Raw genomic sequence first — 27,913 nt, forward strand, 5'->3', positions numbered from 1 at the left:
TTTTGAAATTTGCGATATAATACAAATATAATGGCAAATTATTAAAAATTGCCATTTTCGATATCTAACAGTCCTCGCAGTAAGCTTTATAAATCTAATGATGTATTTAAAGTGTATGTGGCTGGGAGGAAAAGCTGGCTATCATATGAAAATTTTGACTTTTCGTATTGAAGATAAACATTTTTTCCCCAAAAGACCTAAAAATTGGCACCTTGTAGCATTGCATGACCACGTTATTTTAAGGCGATACATGGGACATGCTTCCCTGTTTAAGTATAGACGAATCCAATTTCACGCATTCCTACACCTCAATGGCGGCCGTAGCTGGGTCCCCGTCGGCTCAATCTCACCTAAAATGTGAAATGATGCGGCCTTGGAGGGTATTTTAAACTGCATTCTATCACCCGTGTTACACATAGACAAAAGAATGATGGGCAGTCACAACACCAGTTTGGTGTTGGGGGGACCCAGTAATGGCCGACCAAATCCTGACCATGACTTGGCTCGTTGGATTCGTCTATAGGAAAGTAAAAATCTTGTGACCATCACGTTTTGAGAATAAGTGCCATCATAACTGTGAATTAAGACATGTTTTATTGATTGTCAGCAAATGGACCCATGTGACTCATATTGAGTTTTATTGGGTGTGAAGTATGTGTGTAATAGGCATGGCGATTTGTAAATATTAAAGAGGTAGAAATTCATTTATATAACTATGTCACACATGATGGGACCAGTTAGTAATAGTAGGGTGCATGTGGACTTTGATGATGGCATGCATACTATTGTATATTATAATCAAATAGGGAAAGACTCGTTTATATAATTGATCGAGATCGATGGGCAAATTTGATGCATGCTGGGAATAAAAAGGGCTCAAAATCTATATATTTCGTCACCTGAGATCGCGAACTTGAGCCCTTTTCCTTCCCAGCATGCATCACTTTTGCCTATCGATCGCTATCAGCAATAGGCCTATACCTTATTAGTCAACATGTTACAGTTATCATGTATTACTATGGCAGTGGCCTATCAACTCTAGTATTAATTATTAAAGGTTTCACAAATTGAATTTTTCCACAACAATGATCAGGGTTACAGTGTAGGGACTATATTTTTTAATTTCTTGGGAGTACAAGATTTATAATGTGAATTCAATAGTTGTAATAAACTTGTATACTTATAATCACTGTATCTTGAAATTAAACATTTCTCAGTAAAAAAAAAATCTTGTCCAAGTTGTAGTTCTTTGTGATTTATTGCCCACATCCAGAAAATATGAAGCTTAAATTATGGCCAGAAAAAGGTGCCAGGGGGGATTTTTGAGCCAATTAAGGCACTGCACTTTAATGTTGTTGTTTTTTAGAAAGTCATGGCCACGACCCCCCAACTTAGAGGTAATAGCAGTACAGGGTGTATCAAAATAAAGTATACAGTTTGAAATATGCCGCTAGATTAAAAAGTATGAGGTCTTTGGTCAAAATTCTCTAGTTGATAACTTAATCAACATTTTGTCCTCCTACAGCTGAAAAATCACTGCCGTGTGACCATTAAGGGGGTGGCTACTTTTGTGAACCGAATACAAAAAGCAGATGCGCGAAGTCAATTAAAATCAAAATAACATACAAATCACAAAAAAAGTCTCACCACTTCTACTGTTTACAGTTATTGATAGTTTTAGTCTTGGTCTTCCACATGGCCACCATTCCTCTGCATGCAGATTTAGGCTCTTCTCAACATTGTGTTCACACCACGTCTAATGAGAGGTCTGTCCTGCCTGAGAATGTCAACTTGTGCAATTATGCGTCTCTGATGTTCATCAAGGTCTGCAGGAGGACTTGTGAAAACATTTAATGCAAACTCTGCTTCATCGTCAATGATGAAATCTTCCAGGAAAGGTAGAGGACGGGCAAGAAGCCACTGACAGATAACAGTGCGACGTTGGTAATCTGCTTGCTGAAGTTGACCAAAGACCTCATAATTTTTAATCTAGCAGTGTTTTTCAAACTGTATTGGTCACTGCAAGGTATCAAAATGGAAATGAAACCCACACCCCCTATGGAAGACATGATCTTAATCTTCCACAGAGGGAGTGTAAATTTCAACTGGGTTTCCTTGAATGGGTGACTCCATTTGAAATCTGCACTCCCTGGGTGGGATATTAAGGTCATATCTTCTATAGGAGAGTGTGGATTCCATCTACAATGTCATTGCACACAAAATCAATGTCAACTGTTTCGTTTTCAGTCTTATTCCTTTCTTCAAGAATTTTACCTCCAAGAATTAGGCCTCAAGCAATCCGTTGAAATCCACACACCATCTATGGAAGACGATGATCTTAATCTTCCACAGAGTGTAAATTCCAACTGGGGTTCCTTACATTGGTAAGTTTGCTTAGAGGACCAAATTAATCTTGAAACGGTTACATGTCTCGCAATTTTATTGATCTACTTCATAAGAAACTACCGTAGAATTCCATCTTCAAGCATAATGCCTCTAAAAAGTGGTGTTGTTTTTTGACGAAAGATACAAAAGGCAGACTCTCTCCACAAAAACTTTATTTGGAGTTTGAGCAACTATCGTAAAGATTCTGTACAAATTCTGTACAAATCCCACCAGCAAATAAAGGGCATTCTTAATTCTTGTTTGGATTTTCACAGAAGTGGGAGCTCTATTTGTATGTGAAATTGTGCCATTAGGCGAATCTGTATGGTATATTACTGATACAGGTGGCTGTAAAACAAGTATTATTGTAAGATCAATCTATTGTAATATTTTTATGGAGGGTGCCCATCTATCGTCAAAAACAAACACTCATTTAGAGGCATACACATCTTATGCTTGTAGATGGAATTCTACGGTACACAGTGTCATTGCCCCGATATCTTCATGGCAGAAATCGCCATGGTAGGTTGAATCCACAGCCACGCATGGCCATTTTGTTCCGACCTTTGAGAGGCATAATGAGCCGAGGGACATCCGACAATAGCCTGGTAATTGACCTCTCTGTGTGTGAGTGAGCATGTATACGCCATGATGAGGTCAATGGTTATACACTGCCTCCACGAGTGAGTGGAGCTAGCCTACGCTGCGCTATAGTTCGGTACATTCTCTTGGTCGGGCTGACGTCACAAAGGGGAAATAGCCTTGTAAAACCAGTGTGCGCATGTGCAGCGCATGTGCAGTTCCCCTTTCTCGAGCTGGTTGCTATGCGCGCGCTTGTGCAAAGGGGACAATATTCCCGGATGTCCGACCGAGTGAATATAAAATCAGAATTTTTGTAAGTTTTTGAGTTCAAGATGCAAGCTTCTTTCTCAAGACGCAAGCTAACGACTATCATATCCGTTCAACACATATATTCAAGTGCAAGGAACAAAATCCGGCTTCTTTAGACTAAATAAATTACGGAGATATTCATCATTTTCTACCCGGTATCCAAAGATTTATCGTCTGAATATCAAATCGCATAGCACATTCACGTGTATCGATCCCGGTATTCATTTCAGTGTCTCTGCTGTATAATGTAATTATTAACCGGCCGATGTCGGTGTGCGGTAGTGAGGCTAAATGATCAGACATCCAAACATTGAAGTTACATCATTTTATTTGGTAACTTAACATTTTATAACAAAACAATTTTTCAAATGTTTTACAATTTGAAATGAAGGTAATGCATTGCACAGAAAGAAACAAAATATTGAGCTATTCAAATTGAAATCCATACACCCTCTATGGAAGACATGACCTTGATCTTCCACACAGGGGGTGCAGATTTCAAATGGAGTCACCAACCCCATTTGAAATTCACACTCCCTGTATGGAAGATCAAGGTCATGTCTACCATAGGGCATAATATGGATTTCAACTGAAATACCCCAATACCCCTACAGCTTGTAGGACCCAGCAAACTGAAATCATGTGTCATAACATTTTTCAACAGGGAGCACAATGTTGCCAGAAACCTTACATGTTGGGTTCTAAAAAGGTGATCAAAATGTTTTCACATTTTTAAGTGTTGTCACAAAATATCTGTTACAATATTACTGTAATGTTGACAAAACAAATACAAAACGTTTTGTCAAACATATTTTTCACAATAATTAATATTAATAATTGGTTAACATTAGAAACATATTTAGTAGCAACTTTTTGATACAAAATGTTTTACGTTCAAATAAAAAGTATCTTTTTAGAGCCCAATATTTAATGTTATTAAAACATTTCCAAAATAAATAAAAAGTTGTAAAAACATATGCTGGGAAAAAATATCCAATAAATACAATGTTCTACAAGTGAGAAGAAATGGGCCATTCCACATAAAATCCACACTACCCCTGTGGAAGATTTAGCTCAAGTCTTCTACAGAAGGAGTAAGAGTTTCAAATAGAATAGACAATTGGGTAACTTCTATTTGAAATACTCACTCCAGTTGTAGAAAATGTAGGTGAAGCCATAATACAGGGGGTGTATGGGTTTCAAAATGATAACCCTGATTAGTTACATTTGAAAAACATACTCCCCCTGTGGGAGATATTTCCAAAATCTTCCACAGGGGGAGTGTGGATTTTAAATGGAATAGCCATTTCATTCATTTCTTGTTGTCAAGAGAAAGCTGTGTATAATAAAAGGTTTATATGATTTTAAATAGTCACTTGAGATATTGTCAGGGTTGCCAAACCCGCGATTTGGTAGCCCAATTGGGCGACTTTTGAAGATTTCCCCCGTGACTTTTGACAATTTCCTGTCCCATAGAAACCAATGGTTAAAAAAAAGTGGACGACTTTACAACATTGCCTCCCGCGACTTCCAATAGTTTCATGTCCCATAGAAACCAATGGTAAAGAGAAAAATTGGGTGACTTTTTGATTATTTGACCCGTGATTCGGGCTGAAATCTTATGGCAACCCTGGATATTGTTGATTTAGTGTGCTTCACAAGCACAAACATGTACAGTGCAAGATCCAAGATTGAATGATCCAAAACATAATTATGCATACCGGAAAACAAAAAACTGACATACCGTATTTACTCTATTTTAAACACGCCCCTTCTATCAAATGCCCCACCCCATCAGCAAAAATAGATCAATTTCGGCCATACAATTTTGGTCTGAATTTTCCATGCTATCTTGTGCATGTAAGCTTTCCATCGTCCTCACATGATCAGTAATTACCGCAATATGCCGTAAATGACATTTCATAACCTGGAAGTGAACCGGAAGTCATTGATCTTAAGTTCATAGTTCACCATATTGGCTTGATTTTTAAGCTTACCTACCGATTTTTCCGGAATTATCGTTGTAAAAAAGACATCTAATAAACGCCCCCTATTTCGAAAACTCGGTCAAAATAAACTTGGGATTCTTCGAACTCTCAAAACTTTCATTCTTATACACGATCGCACATTCTGTGCCGTTCACATTGAAACTATTCATTTCTCTTCCCAAAATTGATGCTTTTACCAAACAGATGACAATTAAGAATCTTAAGATTTGGTATATAAAACAAATATTGACGGCTTTTTATTCGGGGCATGGTTAAAATCATACTAGCCCGCGGTGATCTCCAAGCCATGCCTATACGCCTCGGGGCATAGTCATGGTTTAGAGATCACCACGGGCCTATGATTTTAACCATGCCCCGAATAAAAAGCAATATTTGTATAACAATACAAATATAGCAAAAAATCAGATTGGAAAAAATTACCAATTTCATATTATATGATCGTACATTAGGGCTTTAAGCTGTGAAAGGGAAATTGCTTCAGAATTAATTGCAATGCGAATAAGTGTAAAACTAACATACACAATGTACCTTCACAATATTATAAATTTGTTCTTCACCTAACTCAAAACCCTTTACACTCTGTATAGCATGTACACTGTACAATAATATTCAGATTTTAGAGAGTGTAGGAATGGGTTTTAGATGTATCCTATAAAAACAATTCTAACTGCACATCTGTATCTACAATACTGGGAAGCTCATAAATGACTTTGAACTTTGGACAACAGTCATATAATTATTTCAAAGTTAGTTTTATTGGTACAAAACGAAACCTTATAATGCTATGACAAAATATTGGGAGGGGGACTTATTTTTGTTGATGTGTTTACAATATGACCTATTGACCCACATAAAACCTGGGTACAATGAAGATTTATTTTGGTGTAAACCACAACTTTAGCATTAGAGAGCTTGCGAAATGACGTTACTTTAACTTTAACTTTAACGTCTAGAGGATTATGGAGGATTATGTATTCAAAACCAAGGTGGTTTTGAATACATAATCCTCTATAATCCTCTAGACGTTAAAGTTAAAGTTAAAGTAACATCATTTCGCAAGCTCTCTATTATATCTGTGTTTACTGGGAGTTAACACCTTAGGATCCACAACATGCTCTATCTATCAGGGCACAGTTCTTTAAACCTAATACATTTATACATTCATTGAATGAACTTTGAAAATTTGGGTACAAAAACTCATACTCTGCAACTTGAGGTCAAATTTTGCACTATGATTGCTTAATTGAGGTTGTTGAACTATGCTACTGTGATGAGGCCATTGTGGTCCATAGTGACAACTGATAAGCTTTCCTCTGGTCTTTTATATGCAAGGCCACAGATCATGGGGCATTAAATAAGGTGAAATTTTAACCCATGTATACTACATGTATAATAATGTCAACCGAAAATCAACGCTTAATCCGGATTGAATATGCAGGCATCAAACCAGGTCCCTATCCTATTTTGGTTTGAACACAAAATATCAACCGTGTGTATAGTGGAATCTTATTAGGTGGCCAAGTAGTAACTTACATAAAACCATGGCTGAAAGTATTTTCATCATCAAGCTTTTTGACCCACTCGTATCTACAACTGAGACTAAGATAATATAACTTGTGTATTTGTCTAGTCTTAGATCTACACCAATTTTGGTACAGAAGTGAGAACGAGAGATGATTATACAAACATTTTGAAATTCATCAAAGAATAGTACATATTGATAGAACGAAGAACCATAGGAACTCTATGAATACTCATGTACATATAGTTCTCTTGCTCTATGAAAAAGGTTGTTTATCCAGGACCAATTACTAGTAATTACCCCCTTTGGCTAATTTCACTCCAAGCTGGACGAGTTAGGTGCTTGGGATTGTAGCTTTTTTTTTTTTTAGCTATAAATTTGGATAATTTGTGTGTTGTAGTATAGGGTGAAAAATCTGCTATTTTAGATAGTTACAAGCTGAGGTTGTTTTTTGCTATTTGGCTATTTTTGTGGATCATAATATCTCATATTATCTAACATATCAGATATTTGGATATTAGGGACTTATAAAATTTATATTGATATTTTTTACTTAGTAAGTGGTGGATATTAAGATATTATCAGCTATTTAGCTATTATCTAAATTAGCAAAATATCTGCTAATTTGGATATTAGCTCAAATATCCGCTATATCAGATATTTGGCTATTAGGAACTTATAAAATTTTTATTGAAATTTTTTACTTAGTAAGTGATGGATATATATCCAAATTATCCAAAATAGCCCTAATAATATCCTAAATAGCCATAATAATATCCAAAATATCTAAAATATCCTAATATCTGAAATATCCAAATTATCCTAATTAGCCATAATAATATCCAAAATATCTAAAATATCCAAAATAGCCCTAATAATATCCAAATTATCTAAAATATCCAAATATCTCAAATATCCAAATTATCCTAATGACCCATAACAATATGAAAAATATAAGAAATATCCAAATTATCCTAATTAGCCATAATAATATCCAAAATATCTAAAATATCTTAATTAGCCATAATATCTAAAATATCCAAATATCTGAAATATATAAATATCCATAATATCCTTGATAATATCCAACTTATCTAAAATATCCAAAATATCAGTAGGTCCAACTATTATCCAAATTATCCATAATATCCTTTAATAATATCCAAATATCTTAAATAGCTTAATAGCTGAAGCTAATTGGATATTTGTCTGGATAATTTAGATAGTTACAATCCAAGCATTTTAAGGGGTATTACACCCTGGCCAATTTTGTGCCTATTTTTGCATTTTTCTCAAAAATTATAGCGCATTGGTGACAAGTAAAATATGTTTATTATAAGGGCAAGGACTACAACTACTGCACTGAAAATTCAGCAACTCAAGGCAAGTAGTTAATGATTTATTGATCAAATAGTGGTTTTCCCTTATTTTTGACTGTAACTCCACAGCTGTTGTCTGTGCTGAAATAAAATTTTCAGTGCAGTAGTTGTAGTCCTTGCCCCTATAATATACATATCTTACTTGTCATCAATATGCGCTATAATTTTTGAGAAAAATGCAAAAATAGGCATAAAATTGTGCAGGGGTGTAGTACCCCCTTAATGAGCTGGACTTGCCCACCCCAATGATAAACCACAGTAGACAAGCCGAAAGATAAAAAATTGTTATGTAATAATGGTATTATGGAATCTGTTGGCACCCTTTTCACACCATGTTGATAGTTATATAATAGGGCATCAGCAGGGGATAATTGGAGGGATTATAGTTATTCCTTTTTCATAGAACAACCACATAGTACATGTATTGGTGGCAGAGATTACAAAAAATACAAGTAGAAGACTTGATTTGATCCAATTATAAACTGTATACATGTATATGCACACAAGTTCCTACTATAGTACACTTCTATCTACCTGTTCACTCAAATGTGACCTAACAAAGTCTATCCCTATGATTACTGTATATTAACTGGATATTGTAAGTAAATTGTAAGCGATTCTGTCATCCGTTTCCGTTTAAAGCCATACTGGGTGATTTGCTCCACAGCGATGCCCTCAATATTCAATTTTTTCTTGAATTTCTACTTTTTGCATGATTGTAATTCCCAATGGTGTACTAAAATATTAGTACTAATTACAGTAAAATTAAAGTTTTTACATTAAATCCAGAGATCTCCGGTTTTATTCAGAGTTCACCAATCGAGCGGTGGCTAAACACATTGTGTGCATGTGTATTATTGAATCATTGAATCAGTGACGTATAAACTGTATGCATGTCACTATTCGTCTTACGTCTTGACGTATAGACTGTGTGCATATCGCTATCCGTCTTACATCTTGTTTGTTAGTCCCAGCTGCGTGAAGCTACGCCAATATTCATGATAATAATACGATTGGCGAGCTTTTACACGCACTGGAATGAAATAGCAATTTTCTTTGTTTTCCTCATTTGTTTGGCTCAAAATTAAAAGGGGACAATGTGATCAATGAAAACTAACATTTAAATAGGAATTTATTCTTTATGCAAATCACACATTATGGCTTTAATTTTGTATGTCAGGCTAATCATGCATTAAAAGCAGTTCACCTTCTGCTTGAAGCTTTGTGCATTTAGTTTAGACACAATACCGTAAACGTTCGCGTAATGGCGCTATGGGCTCTCTTGACAAATGTGATATTTTAGGCACAACCTAAAAGTGCCCTCCCGTAAAATTCACACCAGCAAATAAGGGCACGGAACCTTAATTCTTGTTGGGATTTCAAAGGAGGTAGCTCTCTATTTACGGTACATGTGATGTGATCAAGCAAAATGAGTCAATGTCAGAAATGTTGATTTTGAGATATAATAATATTCAACTTCCTTTGTATTCTATTGTTCTGATGGACACTAAAGTCTAAAATAGCAATATATCTAGAACCGTAAGCCTAATGATGATGAGGTTAATAAAGCTCTGAGAATGGCTTATGTAATGAAATTGAAAATCGAATCCTGATTTTGATCGACATCAGACTCATTTAGCTTGATCGCATCACATATATTCAGGAAGGGCATTCTATATGCCAGATGAAAAGGCGATAAACGATCTCTCTTGCGGCTGACCAAGTTAGATCTGGGATCTTCTATGTTCATAATAGTTTTATAATTTGATGCTAGACTGTCATCACTGGGTATAATTATGTAAATATATTTTGTCATACAAAGCCTCACAAAGAAACCTCTTTCATTGTTACTTTCCCACAGGTCTGTCAACTAATTTGTGTCCATCGTGGAACATTCAGTACGCAGATAATGTTAAGGGCAGACATGCCTAATGCGTAGCTGGAATTTTAGCAGAACTGACAAATCATGCTCTTTGATAACATTGAGTAGACTGTGTCCAATGGCCTATTCCATTTAAAATCCACACTACCCCTGTGGAAGATTTTGGAAATATGTTCCACAGAGGGAGTATGAATTTCAAATGGAATTAGCACATTACGCAGCTCCATTTGAATTTCATGCACCCTCTGATAAAGATTCAACCTGAATCTTCCACAGAGGGAGGGTGAGTTTTAAATGGAGCTGCCTAATATGCTAATTCCATTTGAAATTCATACTCCCCCTGTGGAACATATTTCCAAAATCTTCCACAGGGGTAGTGTGGATTTTAAATGGAATAGCCCAATACTGTGTAACCTACATGTACACGATAGCTATGTTCCAGGATGGCCACAAATTGGGCTATTCCAGTTGAAATCCACACTACCCCTGTGGAAGATTTTGGAAATATCTAACACAGAGGGAGTATGTTTTTCAAATGTAATTGGTCAGGGTTAATCATTTTGAAACCCATACTCCCCCTGTATTATGGCTTTATCTTCTACAACTGGAGTGAGTATTTCAAATGGAATTTACCCAATTGTTTATTATATTCAAAACTCATACTCCCTCTGTGGGAGACTTCACCTAAATCTTCCACAGGGGTAGTGTGGATTTTAAGTGGAATAGCCCATTGTGCTAATCCAGTAGCCATTCATATACCATATGTAAGACATAATCTTAAATCTCCTACACAGAGAGTGCAGATTTTAAATAGAATCAAACATTCAGGTAACCCAATTTGAAATGCACACTCCCTGGTTGGAATACTAAGGTCATGTCTTCCATTGGGGCATATGGAATTCAAATGGAATAGCCCATTATTTGAAACCCTGAAACGCCTGTAGTCCATTTAGAGATATATGTACAATTATATTGCTTTTCTTTCCAAAACATTTACAACACATTAATTCACTGGCATCAGATATCTTATATCTGTTTAATCAATCACTTTCGTTATCTTAAGAAAAAAAATAAAGATGAAAAAATATTGTTCTCTAGCTAGCTATACCCACAATTCACTTGGTGACTGTCAGAAAGAGTTGCAACAGTTACAAAATGTACCCTTTCTTATTATTTACTATCATGATGGCCTTGAACTGAAGCATAAAGCATTACTCATTTGAGTAAAATGGGGACATAAAGCTACTCTTTCAACACTATCAAGGTGAGGGAAATGCCAGCTTATAGACGAATCTGATAAGCCAAGCGATGGTCAGGATTAAGTCGGCCATAGCTGGGGCCATCCGCGCCAAAATAGCTTAGTTCCGATATATTGCGATCCAAGACGCCCACTATCGCGAGCGCATTGGAGCAGGTAGCACTTGTGCCGCATCACCGGAGCGGTAAACGCTGCACGCCTATGATTCTGGCGTCACGTAAAATAGATGGATGGCCCCAAGCTATGGCCGCCAGTGAGGTGTAGGAATATGGCTCATCGGATTCGTCTATAGAAATAACCAAGTCTTCATAAAGAAGCCATCATGGTGTACACATTAGGTGTAATTATGAGATATGTACAGAAATATGAAAATTGCCTTTTCCTTAACAACATCTACACGTAACCATTGATGAGATAGTGATGTAGTAATTCGAGGAAGCACGATGGCCAAGCGGAACAGGCTCCGACTCATAATCGGAAGGTTGCGGGTTCGAGCCCCGGCGATGCCATCGTGTTGTGCCCTTGAGTAAGGCACTTTATCTCGATTACTTCTCTCCACCCAGGTGTATAAATGGGTACCGGCATTCTTAAATGCTGGTAAGGTAACAGACTTGCTTTGGAGGAGGTGTAGCGATCCTCATATAGCAATATTATTACATGGAGGAGTCTGGCCCAATCGTCAATGAAAGAGAGATGGGCACTCCGATCGCTGTTTATAAGGCCTCGTCTCCTTTACCTTTAATTTAAGTAGTTGGACTCATGAAAACAAGGCGACCGGTCCCATTTATTAGAGTCTATATGGGACACATCAACTTCTCATTATTACTTGATGAAAGTATTAATCAAATTCAATCAGCAATACACAAAAACATACTCTCAACACTACCTCATCAACAGATTATGAGGGTTCTCACAGAAAATTCACCTACTTTCTGGAAAGCCTAGCTGTATCAAGCCCGCGACACTCCGGAGCTAGTCTGAGCACAGAAAATGTGACTCTCGTGCTAGTCTCCTACACAATCAGTTAATTATGTGGTCCTGACACTCAAATCGTTCATACAGTCTGGCCCGAGACTAGGCAAATGTGACTCTTGCACTGTCTTCACATCGGTATAGGCCGTTTTGCACGTTAATTGTAATGAAGTGTCTCATCTCATTGTATAAGATCTTTGGCTGTATTGGCTTATTCCAGTTGAAATCCATATCCCCTATATGGAAGATGTGACTTTAATCTCCCACATAACAGGTGTAGGATTACCCTTTCAAGTAACCAAATTTGAAATTCACACTCCCTGTGTGGAAGATAAAGATCATGTCTTCTATAGGGGGTGTATGGATTTCAACTGGAATAGCCAACTGGCTTGTGATGAACTGTTTACAATCCTCTCACATATGACCAAATGAATTTGTCTTCTTTCACCTTCAAGTCTCTCCACCATCTCCATCCTCCTCCTCAGACATACCGGAAGCTGGTTTTTTCATCAGTACTGTATACCCTGGACCCAGTTTCTTTGATACATACATACTTTCTGTGGAGGTGGTGGTAGTGGTAGTAGTAGTGATGGAGCTCTCTTCTTGTACATGAACAATCCTAGATGTGCTTTGATGAGTCTGTGAAGCTTCAGGAATATCACTTGCGCTAGAATGTTCTCTCGGTGAACCATCCGTAATTTGGCGATTCAAACCCGTGTCAACATTTACAGATGGGAACTCTGTGGATGGCTCCACTTCCATAGGGGAAGATGGGCCACTCTGTGCATCAAGTCTACTTACAGCATCTGTGTCCATTGCAGTGTCTCTTTCATCACCATCATGATCCTCACTATCTAAATGGGATGGTCTATCACCTGCAATGTCATAACTCTCTTTTGAGTCCCTTTCTTTGCTAGATGATTCATGTTCTGGAACCTGGCTAATATCGTGTACTTCATTTGGGTTATACTTCACGACATGGTCCTCTTTACTCATTTTTGGTCTCGCATCTCGTTCTCTATCACCACTGTCTGTTGATAACGTATGAGCCTGTCCGCCAAATGCAACATACGTGTCTTTCTTATGGTGTCCTTGCTTGACCACACCACTACCCCCTGCACTGAGTGACCCTTGACCTACATGTATGGCCTCTTCTGACCTTTGACTTGAGCTACTAGATAGTCCAGCTGCTATTTCTGACAGTTTCTGAGGATCATCAATGCCAACACTAATTGGGAAGTGACCTAACGGCTCCAAACAAAGTTCCAAGTGATCTTTCAGTCCGTTGTAGTAAAATTTCTGCAAATAAATACAAGCAAAAGAAAAACTATTAGAGCTGATATACCACATGGGTGTAGGATGAATGGGGTTCTGAAGGCATCGATTCATATTCTGTCGGTCGGACATCCGGGCTATCTCTAGTCTCGGGCCCAAACTGCATGTGGCTCACGGTTTGTTATGAACAACAGAAACCGGCTGTGAAGGAGGCTACATAGCGATGTTGCTGGAGTGGCATTCAATTTCGGAAAAACAACACTCGACCATGGAATTTAATTTTAAGTTCGTCAGTATATAAACGGTAAATCAAGTAAGTTTCTTTCACTCTGAAGACTTAGAGACGGTTGTGTGATTCCACTGACTATTTGCGATCGAAATTTACATAACACCAATGACAGAAATCATCAACAAAAATCGAATCAGGGACTTGTTTTCACTCGAACATCATCAACCGGAATATACGGGCACATTTTTAGAATGTGGTAAATAATACATGAGAGTGCTTCTGTCATTGGGAGGGAATATTAAGCTGATGTCTATCCAGTGTACAAGCAGCTCAAGTTCGAAAAAGAGTTAGCCCCCGCCAGTCCTAATTCACTTTGGTACTGCTTGGATGCACGATCTGTGTCAATTGGCATGAGGTAGTGGGAGAGTGATGAAATCAGTACATTACAAATGTCCAAAACACCCATGAAGGAATCAGTAGTAACTAAAGAGTTAAGGCAAAACAATACAGCTGACTCCTGCCTGATATTCCCCCTGACGAAAATTTACTTACCTTATTAGCTAAATTTGGCAGTGTACAATGCTTGCCATCAACCAACCCCAGATCTCTCTGCACGATTCGATAATACATACCACCTCTCTCAAAGAAATGTGGGTTTCTCTGTGCGTATGTCCACAGATCCACGCCAGTCAGCGTTGCTAACAGTGGTAAAGCATTGAGTTGCATGTCCAATTCATCACCTGAAAAGAAGGTATCATTAAAATTAATTACCGTATTGGTCAGAGTATAGTCCCACCCGTTGTTTAGGTGAAATTTTTTCACAATTGGGGGTGGGATTATACTCGAATTTCAACAAAAAAAAAGAAGAAAAAAAAAAGATTTTTCATTCAAATTCAATGCAGTTTGATATCATTAATAGAGTATGACAAATTATCAATTTTCATATTAAAAACACAAAATATAGTGCAAATTTTTTTATATTTTTTTTTTTAGGTCTAGGTCCAGGGACACTCCAAAAACACCATTGAAATTGATCAACCAGTTCCAAAGATATGAGCAATCAAAGAGTTTCTTAAACAATAGGAAACAAAAGGAAATGTGTCCTTTGTTTGGCTATATCTTAAAATCAATATTTCCGAGTTCCGACTGATTTTGCTTGATCGCATTATATAAAGTTCTAGGGCACACAACACCATGTACTATGCCAGCAAAATGGACAGACTTCACAATTTCTAGTTCCCATGTACCGCTACAAACAAAGATAATTCTACTTATCTGTAACATAATCCGGGGTACTCAGTACAAATGACCATACGGGACGTGCACGCAAACATGGGTAGCATTTTCGCCTTCTGGTATATCAATGACCCCTTTTTCTATTCTTATTTTGGTATATGAATGGGTCCTTTTTCAAAATTTTCTTTAATCTAGCTAAAATTTTCAAAATTTTGGGAAAATTTGTAAAAACTAAGACAATTTTGGTTAAATTCGCCAAAATTTTGACTTTTGGTATATCAATGGGTCCAAATTTCTTGAAAAATTGGTATATTTATGGGTCCACTTCCAAAATCTCAGCGGCACGTCCCTACCAAAACCAAACTTGAGTACCCCCACCCGGGCATAATCCTTACTTGTATTACTCCCCTGTTGTAAGCGCTCTAAATTCCTCATGATTTCTCCTGCAATTGCCACATCATCTAAAGAACTTTCTCCTGATGATGTACTGGCTTCCATACTTGAACTTTTAACAACGGATCTTCCTGTGTCCATGGGCGACTCTGAAAGCAACACAAACAAGGGTTATTATATAAAAATTAAACTGACTGACATATACAACAGATTATTTTTGCAAAATCAATACGACAAAAAGAGGTGAAATGGTGCACTTCTGCTTTCTAGAGACAAGGATCTATAAATGTACTAAATATTATATGTGTAGCACTTAGCACATGTTACCAACATGCATTACACATTGTTCCACTTTGTTTTTCTCTGTGCATTTAAAAAAAATAGGCTTACACACTCTACTTTGGTTAGCATAAGCAATACCGTATTTCGTCAAATAAACGCCCCGGGGGGCGTTACATTTTCCCAAGGGGGGCGTTTATTCAAGGTCAATTTTAGAACGATAATTCCCATTAAAATCATTAGGTAAAGTAAAAACACACGCTAAAATGACGAACTATGAACTAGAAACACTGACTTCTGGCTCACTTCGGGTTTCTGATCCAGATTTTCGCCAATTATTGACGCTATTATCGACCATGTGCGCAACTTGGTAAGCTTACTACACAAGATAGCATGGAAATATAGGCATTTGTGAAACATCTTGGTTGAAAAAAGTGGTGGGGGGCGTTTATTTGAGGGGGGGGAGGGGGCGACTATTTGACGAAATACGGTACATTTTTAATGCACTGTGCCTGTTGCATGTGTTGCACCTACACTTTTTCAGTTCTGTTCAGTAGAAATTTGTGCCATTATAAGGCTCAACAATTTGGTACTGATTCTTAATCAGTATTTCACTAGAACATCAAATGCTCACTCTTATGGAACCAGATCAAGTGAATCCAATTTCATTGTTCCTAGGGTAAAAGGTATTGCTTCAAACACATTCTACTACAAAGCCATTGACTGGAATGAACTCCCATCAAACATCAAGGGATTGCCTACCAAGTCTGCTTTTAAACAGAGTGTCAAACAACATCTTGCCAGCAACTCTCTCAGTCAAGAGATGTCTGATTTCACTGTGTAGGCATTTTTTTTGTTTGCCTTTTGTTCTCTCATCTTTTCTTGGGACCCCATTGGAAATAAGCTTGCCTTTTCTGCGGGCATAATGGGTTATCCCGGCTTGTGATTTTTTTTGTCTGTATGTCCTGATCTTATATGGCTTTGTGGCTGATTTAATTAAGCTTTAATTAATTTGTCACATTGATGTGCTTTGTAATGATTTTTCTGTCTCTATAATTTGTTTTTGTATTCTAATGATCTTGCAAAATAAAAAACAAACAAACATTAACTACTGATGTTTAAAGTTGTTAATCTACCTCCAATATTAAGGGTGGTCTTAACCCTGGAATTATGGAAACTTTCGGGCTTCATAACTGCTAAATTATTAGTCTAAAGAATATAAAAGTATACATTTTTAGACTGGAAATGACTTGCTTAATTCATCTGTGAGGTCCAATTTGGGCCAAAATGCTCATTTTGGAGAAAATCCCAAAAACAGGTTTTTGGCCCAAATTTTTAAGTGCAACGTAACAAAAAAAATTGTTTGGCCAAAAAACTTTTTTATTAATTTTTAAAAACTAGATAAAAATATCTAGGGACCATTTTTTTATTTTTTTGACTAATAATTTAGCAGTTATGAGGCCTGAAAGTTTTCATAATTCCAGGGTTCAGACCAACCTTAATGTAAAACAACATTATGCTACAGCTGCTACACATAAACAGTGCAACTCAGAAGTGATTATAACCATTTGAAACTGTTTAACATTGTTTTAAATCAACATCGCATACCAATTCAACACAGGCATTCTTTTTTTTTTTTCATCCAGTAGTTCAGACATCAATTTGACAAATAAATCAAGTATGAGAAATTAAAATTTACATCTTGCTTCCTACTTTGCATTAAGGGATGGGGTATGAACATTTGGACAGTATTTATAAGAGCACATCAGACATATCGAATTGCATTCGAAATACGAAGAATGTCCTTCTGATATCAAATAATTTTGATTTTCTGGAATTCGCAATGTAATACACATTTTATGGCAAATGATTGAAAATTCGTATGTTCTTTTTTCCCTTCCACCAGGCCCAAGTACAGGTGAATAAAAATGGAAAAACAAAAAAAAAAAAAAAAATTGGTATTTTTGATATTTAACAGTACTTGAAGTAAACTTTATAAATCTGATGATTTATACTTAAAGTGTATGTAGGTGGGATGAAAAGCCGACGATCAATTGAAAATGTTGACCTTTCGTATTGAAGATATGGATTTTTTTTTTTTTTTAAAACACCAAAAAAAATTAGGTCTTTTTGGGAAAAAAATCCATATCTTTAATATGAAAGGTCAAAATTTTCAATTGATCGTCGGCTTTTCCTCCCAGCTACATACATAAGTATAAATCATCAGATTTATAAAGTGTAATAAATTTATATCAAAAGTGTGAAAAATATCAAATTTTAATAATTTGTCATAAAATTTGTATTATAACGTGAATTTCAAAAATGAAAATTATTTGATATCAGAAAGACATTCTTCGTATTCAGAATGCAATTCGATATGTCTGATGTGCTCTCATGTCCCAAAAATACTGTCAAACGCTCAAAACGCTCATTTCAGATCCCTTAAGGACCACTGAATTTCATCGGGCATCTGATTGAAGTTGACGTAGTAGATGATGGAGAAGAATATTCAAAGCCATACAGGAGAAAGTGGAGCAGCCCACCATTAACAAGAAAGGGGGCTTTAGTTGTACATGACCTGGCTTTGGAAGCTCGTCTCCACCATCTTCCATGTCATCATCAATCAGATGTTTGGTGACGTCTGGTGGTTCCAGATGCAACATATGGCAAGGTAAGTTATAAAAATTCTAATTTCCAACATTTCATTTATGATCAAATTGACATGATATCCCCCCATAAATAAAACTACATCATGCTACTATTTTGTGATGTGATCAAGCCAAATCAGTTTGGGGGCACTCGTAATAACCGGACGTCTCTGATTTCAAAGACGGGTCAGTGATTTCATATACGGGGGTCTGTGATATCACATACGTCGATCTTTATTGACAGCTCGGTGCTCGATGCAGCACATCGGAACGAAGCTGAGTGTATTACAATAAGCTTTCCTATGTTTAGCAAATATCTACCTGTGCAAAAATTATATCTATCTGTGCAAATTCTGACAAATGGTCCCAGAACACACTTAGATTGCAATGGCTAAAATCAAATGTTTTGAAGTAAAAAAAATCCCAATTTTACTATCCAATTCATGAATTGGATAGTAAAATTAGCAGGCACTCAACATGCTCAACTTGGGCTAGCTACAACCCTGATAAGGCCTATACACAAAATTATTCCCACTGCGCTGGCACGTTCATCAAAATTACTTATATCGTTTGCGACTGGGTTTTGAAACTAGGGCGTATGTGATTTATGAGACGTCTCTGAAATATGATACTGTTATGTGACATGACGCTTCAAGAGTATTTGATATCAGAGACGTCTTTGAATTAGCAGTGCCCCCCGAACAGAAATGAGTCGATTTTGACATATGGGCAATAATATTATTCAACTTCCTTTGTATTTTATTGTTCTGAGCGACATTTAAAATGGCCATATATCTGGAACCGTAAGTCCAATTATGCTGGGATTTTCAGCAACACAAAGCTCTGACAACGGCTCATGTAATGCAAAAAAAGCTGAATTTTGATTATGATGGACATCGGACTCATTTAGATAAACATAATTTTTCACCAGGTTCGCCGTCGCAAATAATAAAGGAGACAAGTAGAAAAATGATCCCGCCTGGAAATCGAACCCAGGACCTCAGGTTTACTCATTTAGCTTAATCACATCACATTTCTGCACCACTCACCTCTAGGCTTGTCACTAGGATCTGGTATTACCTCCACCATAACCTTATCTCCATTCTGCAGTGGTAATGGTTCATTCTCTTGTCCTTCCTCTGGTCGTCTGAGCTCCTTTGGAGGGAAGCCGCACCGGATGCGTTGTTGGATAGCAGGGATCTGCAGCTCAGATTCAATCTTGTTTTGTAGCTCAGAGAAGGTTATGGAATTATCTAATGATATGGTAGCCTGTGTAGAGGTTTGGATTTAAAAAAAGCATGAATTATGAAGTCTCAGTTAAAAAAGGAACTTTTACTTAAGAATTTAACGAGGGGTCAGTGACACAAAGACGTAACTTCATTTTGGCCATTCTGAGAAAAATGAGTTTAAAGATAATGGTCCACATTTCACTGGCCATTGAATTCAATGGGGTGCTAAATGGAGTTACTTCTATGTGTTTATTGGAAAGTACTCATGTTTCTACAAATTTTGATATCAAAATCTAATTTTCGCAAAAATGGAGCTACACCTTTGTGTAACTGACCCCTCAATTTAAAGTCATAGCCTATTCCCATTATAAAAAACCTGTTCTATGCTAAACCAATAATCAAATTGTCCGCATATCCACACAGTTAACATACATATTTACATCCATTGTACGCTATTGCTGAATGCTGATATTAGCTATTGTAGCTGAAATCCATACACCCCCTATATGGATGACATGACTGACCTTAATCTTCCACACAGGGGGTGTAGATTTTAAAGGGAGTGACCAACTCCATTTGAAATTCACACTCCCTGTGTGGAAAATTATTTCTGGATTTCAACTGGAATAGCCCAATTCATTATAATTTGACTTATATTCGCTGTAGAAGTGACGTAATTAATCCGATTAACTACCATAGCAATAGATGAATACAAATTTGAATATATCGCCCTGCACTACAACGTTCATGTGGTACCTATGCATTGAACCATAGATGTCAAAGAAAGGCTAATCACTCGCACCTGTAAGATTAGTATCTATGAAAAGAGCAATATTGTATTCAATCTATGTGTGCTGACATACACAGGTGATTAGTGCAATCTGCTTGTAGTGCAGGGTGATCTACTCAAAAACTGTATTCAAAAACTATTCATCTATTGCTACGGTAGCTAATCCGATTATTACATCACTTCTACAGCGAATTGTCAGTTAGAACTAACTGAAGGATTAGGGTTTAGCTGTATTTTTCTGGAGTAATCATTAAATATATACCTGTCTTCCATCAGAAGTTGTCACTCGTATCTTCTTAACTCTAGCAGGAACAGCTTTCTTCTCTTGGTCTGAAGACACACCCATACTCCCTGCTTTGGCCTTTGTGGATGCACTCATTATTGGCTCACTGGTTTGTTTTGTTAATGGTGGAACTTGGGAAGATTTCTGAAACTTTATGGCCTGTTCCGCTGACTTTTGTCTCTGCCGTACTGAAGCCTTGTGTTCAATTTTTTGTCTGAGATCCTTTTCTGCTTGACTCATGGTGAGCTCCTCTTTATGCAAGGTTTTTTGCTATAATGAACAATACAAATCAGATCATCATTAGAGATCTTTGTAGGTGAGTTTTTAAAGCAATAATGTGATATTTCCATACAGAATAGATTCTTATTTGTTTTCCACAAAATGTTAGTTTTCACTGATCACATTATTGCCCCTTTTAATTTCGAGCCAAACAAATAAGGTAAACTAAAATAACAAAGAATATTGCTAATGCTATATCAAGTTAACACACGCATTGCCGAGAATTATTGAGTGGAACTTAACGCAGCTGGGATGTATAAATAAAATGTATAACTGAAGACAAATAACGATATACCCCTAGTTTATACGTCATTGATTTGCGCATGCATGAGACGTTTCAGCCATAACTTGATTGATGAACACAGTGAATAAACAGATATTGCAGGCTTATTACAAAAATTTTACTGTAATTAAAGCACTTCAGGCTTTAATAGTCTTGGGCATTACAATAATGTAAAGATATCAAGGCATCCTGTACAAAATTATTCATATCTTAAAAACCATTCATGCTATTTATATAACTTTGGTATCATTTTACAGCTTGTCTCGTTCCTATAAAATCACAAAATGTGATGCGATCAAGCAAAATGAGTCTGATGTCGATCAATATCAAAATTCAGTTTTCAATCTCATTATATGAACCATTCTCAGAGCTTTATTTTGCTGAAAACCCCATCATGATTAGACTTATGGTTCCAGAGATATGGTCATTTTAGTGTTGCTCAGAACAAAAATATACAAAGGAAGTTGAATACTATTATTGATTATATCTCAAAATCAATATTCCCGACTTCCGACTCATTTTGCTTGATCGCATCACAAATGTCAAAAAATGTGATTTGGTCCTTGTTTTGTCTTACAAATTTCACATGCATTGGGCTATTCCATTTGAAATCCACACTACCCCTGTGGATGAATTTGGAGACATGTCCCATAGGGGGAGTATGAATTTTAAGTGGAACTAGCACATTAGGCAGCTCCATTTGAACTTCATACACACTTCGAGAAAGATTCAACCTGAATCTTCTACAGAGGGAGAATGAGTTTCAAATGGAGCTGCCTAAGGCAAAAAAAATTGTTGTGTTGCCCTCAACCGTCCGACCCTAGGGTCGCAATTTTTTTTTTTTTTTTGAATGATGATTTTTACAGATTTGTTCATAAACTCAATGTTTTTCACTTAAAATTAATATTTTATTGAAAGACTAGTCTTTAATTGATGTCTTAACAGAAGACCTCTTATCCAGAAGTCAAAATAGACAAATGTCCCCTAATTGAAGAAGCATTATTTAATATTTGAGGGGATTTTAAACAAGGCGGTTCTCGAACCACGAGTCTCGCCTGCTTTTGTGACCGCCTGCTTTTGTTTCCGCTGATACGGCGATAACTGTTGGTAGAGAGGTAAATGAATTTGGCGGTTATTGGCTGGGCACGATTATCTGGCTGATGGTAACTGTACTGTACCCACCAAGTTTCATGCCCATGCAACAGTTTTTACTAATATGACCTCAGATGACCCCAGGTGGCCCTGAAATGACCTTCTAAAATTTTGGCTCTAAATGTTGACTGTACCCCTCATGCTAAGTTTCATGCCCATACGAGTTTTTACTAATTTGACCTCAGATGACCAATGGTGGCCTCGAAATGACCTTCCAAAAATTTGGCTATAAATGTTGACTGTACCCACCAAGTTTCATGCCCATACGACAGTTTTCACTAATTTCACCTCAGTTGACCCCTGGTGACTCGAAATTACCTTCCAAATATTTGGTTTTAAATATTGACTGTACCCACCAAGTTTCATGCCCATACGACAGTTTTTTACTAATTTGACCTCAGATGACCCCTGGTGACCCCAAAATGACCTTCCAAAAATTTGACTTTAAATGTTGACTGTGTACCCACTAAGTTTAATGCCCATCCGACAGTTTTTACTAATTTGACCTCAGATGACCCCTGGTAACCTCAAAATGACCTTCAAAAAATTTGGCTTTAAATGTTGACTGTACCCACCAAGTTTCATGCCCATACGACAGTTTTCACTAATTTGACCTCAGATGACCCCTGGTGACCCCAAAATGACCTTCCAAAAATTTGGCTTTAAATGTTGACTGTACCCACCAAGTTTCATGCCTAGACGACAGTTTTAATAATTTGACCTCAGATGACCCCTGGTGACCCCAAAATGAACTTCCAAAATTTGGCTTGAAATGTTGACTGTACCCATCAAGTTTCATGCCCATACGACAGTTTTTAATAACTTGACCTCAGATGACCCCGGATGACCCCGTAATGACCTTCCAAAAATTTGGCAAAACCAAACAACTATTTCATCAAAGTAATAAATCAAAACAGAAAGATGCTTCCTTTACGAGTTATCACTCATTGAAAGTGCTACTTTGCTATACTTTACATGGAAAGCGACTATCTTAAAGTCGTCATATTTCGTTAATTACATGACCGATCAAGCTGTTATTTGGATATGTGATGCACAGTTGAAAGTTAATTATTAAAAGATTTGGTGACCTCAGTTGACCTTTGACCTTGTATGTGACCTTTGACCTCACGAAATTGGATAAAGTATGTTGCGCTGAAAAATCAAATTTGGCAATACCAAAGAACTATTTCATGAAATAAATCAAAACAGAAAGATGCTTCCTTTACGAGTTATCACTCATTGAAAGTGCTACTTTGCTATACTTTACATGGAAAGCGACTATCTTAAAGTCGTCATATTTCCTTAATTACATGATCGATCAAGCTGTTAGTTGGATATGTGATGCACAGTTGAAAATTAGTTATTAAAAGATTTGGTGACCTCAGTTGACCTTGTATGTGACCTTTGACCTCACGAAATTGGATAAAGTATGTTGCGCTGAAAATCTAATCAGGTCGAGTACCACTGGCCACGCAACTCCCCACCAAGTAACGTCACTGTACCCCATACGGATCTCCAGATAATCTGTTCATAAGGTATTTTGCTTATTACGCATATATTATGCAAATTAGGTACTTAATTACCATATTTTACGCTCAAAATCTAATCAGGTCAAGAACCTCTGGCCCCACTACTCCTCACCAAGTTACGCCACTGTACCCCATACGGATCTCCAGATAAGCTGTTCACAAGGGTTTTTTGCTTGATACGCATAAATTATGCAACCGAGGTACTTAATTACCATATTTTGCACTGAAAATCAAATCGGGTTGAGATCCTCTGGTCATACTACCCCCTACCACGTTATGTTGACCGTACCCACCAAGTTTCGTGCCCATACGACAGTTTTAGTCATTTGACCTCAGATGACCCCTGGATGACCTCGGGTGACCTTGACGCACTAACCAATACAAACTTGTTCTGTCTGAGGTGAAGATGCACCCACCCACCAAGTTTGAAGAATGTGCGACCCCTAGTCTCCGAGAAAATAGGTTTTTGCATTTTATGCATAAATTATGCAAATTAGGTACTTAATTACCATATTTTGCGCTGAAAATCAAATCGGGTTGAGATCCTCTGGTCATACTACCCCTACCACGTTTCATCATCATAGGGCTTATGGATCTTACGGATCCCCAGATACAGCTCCATAAGGCGGATTTCTTCAGATTTCCAACCATATTTGTAGAATCGTTCCGCATAAATTATGCAAATTAACAACTAAATGCGCATACTTTTAGCAAAAAACTAATCAGGGGATTAGCAGGTGTGTATCATTCCTGTCACCAGGTTTCGTTACCATGCGCCCGGACGGATCTTGAGATAGTCTGTCCACAAACTCCGCTATCAATTTGCGCTGATTTTTGCATAAATTATGCAAATTAGCTATGTTAATTTGCATATTTTTCACCGAAAACATACGGTTACGGAGCAAACTTGGATACCCTTCCTCCCACCAAGTAGCGTCGCCGTAAGTCTTACGGTTCCCCAGATACAGCTCGGACGGACACACATACATCACACACACACCCCCCACACACGGACGGACAGACAGAAATAGTGATTACTAAGTCCCATCCTGAACAAAGTTCAGGCGAGACAAAAACTGAAGGTTTAAAAAAAAGAAAGAAAAAAAAGAAAAAAAAAAGAAATCCGACCGTCCGACCCAAATTTCCCATTTTCCCACTTGAGGGCAACACAACAATATATTTTGTTTGGCCTAATGTTCAAATTTGAAATTAATACTCCCTCTTGTGGAAGATTTTGGAAACCTGTTCCACAGAGGGAGTATTAATTTCAACTGGAATAGCCCATTTGACAAGATACTTACAGCATGACCAGTTAGAATGATTTTAGAAGCTGACTGTCCAAAACCCGGTGTGGATAATCCTGTCCCTTTAGACGCCTTCCCTTTTTTACCAGCTATGGCCTGGTTTGTGTCATCCTTCACTGCCTTTTCTTTGATGGTAGCATGCGATTCTGATGAGGAGCCAGCAGACGATATAGCTGCCTCTGTGGTACAGGGACTAGACGTTGGACTTGGCATGTTTTTCAGAGAGATAGGCTCATATGTTTCTTCTACTTTGGCAGTCTGTGGCATGAAACAAAACAAATGCTTTAAAAAAACATGATTTCTTAAAAAAACACCAAAAAACAACAACATGATTCCTCCTTTTACTGTTTTGAACATTTACATTCTGTAAGTGTATAAACATATGTAAACTGATTTGTCTCAAACAAACTGCTAAACTGCTAAGACTAAAGTTTGGGGTCAACACACTTGCTCATACATATAAGTAATATACCGAGGGTTAAGAGCCAGAAAGTCTCAACTCACAATCACCTGCTTCCACAAAATGCGCATTAAGTCACCAGGGCATTACATAAGATACAGTCCGTTAATCATGACAAAATTTGATGGAAAACAAAAAATATTGTGGAGGAAATATTGATTTTTGAAGACCAAAGCAAAGAGCCAACTTTATGCTCATTTTGTGAGAGCTGGTCATAGTGAGGTTTGGCTTTCTGGTTCTGAACCCTTGATATATGTGACCAGCTCCAACAAAACCCGGAACAAGTCACCAGACATGTTTTTGAGTTATAGGCCTATTATTATCAAGTTGACATTCCCATTAAAAAAAACCAAATTTTGGAAGTCTTTATTTCATTGTATTTGACTGTGGGACTAAGTGACCTTTTGAAATCCTTGAAAGTACTTATTAAAAAGAGGTTTATTTAATCAATAATTAGCAGTTGAACTATAATAATCCCTATTCAATCATGTGTAAAACAGGAAACTAATTAGCCCATTACTCAGAATAGCAATTTTGTAAAAAATATCAAGGTATCATAATTTACAAAATTATCCATATCTAGAAAAGTGTTGATGCTATTTATATAATGTTGGTATCATTTTAAAGCTCACTGTCTAATGCTTACATTTTAATTCAAATCAAGAAATGTCAAAAATACAACTTGTTCCTGGTTTTGTCAGAATGGGTCACATATTCTACACCCCATCCATCCATCTGTATGTAATAAATAAAATTATGGTCTATATAGTTGATTCAGAATCCTTCATTGGTAATAAAGATTTCAGACTATTGTTAGATAACACTTTTGACCCCGGTGAAGAAATGGTCGTGTAATTTTCCAAGTCATGTAATTTCCATCTGCGTCTGTTTTTGTGGTCCCTTCGTATGACCATTGAGAGTTTTCTTTGCATGGACATTGGGAGTACAAAATGTTAGTTTTTATCATTAAGTTGTTGGCCTGAAATCACAATCACAGTAAATTAAAACATTTGTGCATTTTCTTTTCTTTTTCTGTCTGTCCACTTACATTTTGCAGTATAGTATCCACCACCTGTTGTACCAGCTTCTCACTGCCAAACTCTCCTGGAAAGTGTTTCTGTACTAGTGACAAGGCTATATCAAAGGCATTGCTGTTTAGGGACTGGTCACTTTCATTCTGGAACCACACAATTTCCTCTGTTACTGATTCACCCTTCCATGTCATTTTCACTGGGAAACTGCAAAAGAAGATTTTTATGACAATTGTTTATTTGAAGAGAAAGAATGAATAGTTTACCAACCCAAAATAAACATGACAACAAATAAACACAAATCCCGACCGGCACACAACCTAACTTGAAAAAAAAGCAAGGGAATGTGCCGGCATGGGAATCGAACCCACGACCTTCCGATCTCTAGATAGACGCCTTATCCATTAAGCTACCAGTTCCCAATGATAAACGGTGGTTAAAGCTGGGTCTAATGTTATAGCAGTCATGGTATACAATACAAACAAACGAATATTATGCAAGAACACAAGTGAAGGAGATCATTACTGATGCTTAATCGTTTCCCCAGTATAATTATAAGTATAGTAGGTAATGGGGATATGCATTTGAAGAGACTGAACATGTCCATGATTAAGGTTGTTGTTTCCTATTTTGTTGGAAAATTTCAAGTTAATTTTGTTCCTTCAAAATGTGCATTTCAAGCCACTCAGATGTTCACTCAATGATCGAGATACCCGGGTCTGTGCATCACATAATTTTACCCATCAATACTGCTGGATTTTATCAGCTGATTAAAGCTTTGAATTCTCAGCGGTTTGCGATGTACCATGGGAAAAATCGTGATGTATCATTCCAGCGCATAATCTGAATAAGTTATTTTTAGTTTGTCAATATAACGGTATTACACGCAAATCGATAGAGAAAAATTAATTGTGTACATTTCAAATCACATTATTAAGTATTATTGAGTATCGATTCGTGTGTAACACCTTTATTTTGACAAACTTAAAAAATATTGTTTGTTCCTATGTAATAGCATGGTAATATTCGTATGGCTCGGACTTGGACGTCGACACATTCCCATGATACATCATGATATTTTTCCCATGATACATCGCAAACCGCTGGCGGCGCCCTTATTGCGAATAGCGAGAATTACCGGTAGCTGGTAAAATCCAACAGTATGATGGGCAAAATGATGTGAAAACAGATATCACACATTTGATAACTTTAGAA

At 37.0% G+C, this 27,913-nt stretch overlaps 1 protein-coding gene across 1 annotated transcript in view; it reads right to left on the minus strand.

Moving 5' to 3' along the window:
- Nucleotides 1-12,454: 12,454 nt before the first annotated feature.
- LOC140165503 (deubiquitinating protein VCPIP1-like) overlaps nucleotides 12,455-27,913 on the minus strand; it is a 30,098-nt gene continuing 14,639 nt past the window's right edge. Inside the window, 7 exon segments of the mRNA XM_072188793.1 lie at nucleotides 12,455-13,597; nucleotides 14,355-14,542; nucleotides 15,434-15,580; nucleotides 19,408-19,627; nucleotides 20,640-20,930; nucleotides 25,205-25,465; nucleotides 26,716-26,905. Coding sequence (XP_072044894.1) covers nucleotides 12,749-13,597; nucleotides 14,355-14,542; nucleotides 15,434-15,580; nucleotides 19,408-19,627; nucleotides 20,640-20,930; nucleotides 25,205-25,465; nucleotides 26,716-26,905 — 2,146 coding nt within the window. The 3' untranslated portion in view covers nucleotides 12,455-12,748.

This window comes from Amphiura filiformis, chromosome 12, assembly GCF_039555335.1.
Source record: "Amphiura filiformis chromosome 12, Afil_fr2py, whole genome shotgun sequence".
NCBI lineage: Eukaryota > Metazoa > Echinodermata > Ophiuroidea > Amphilepidida > Amphiuridae > Amphiura > Amphiura filiformis.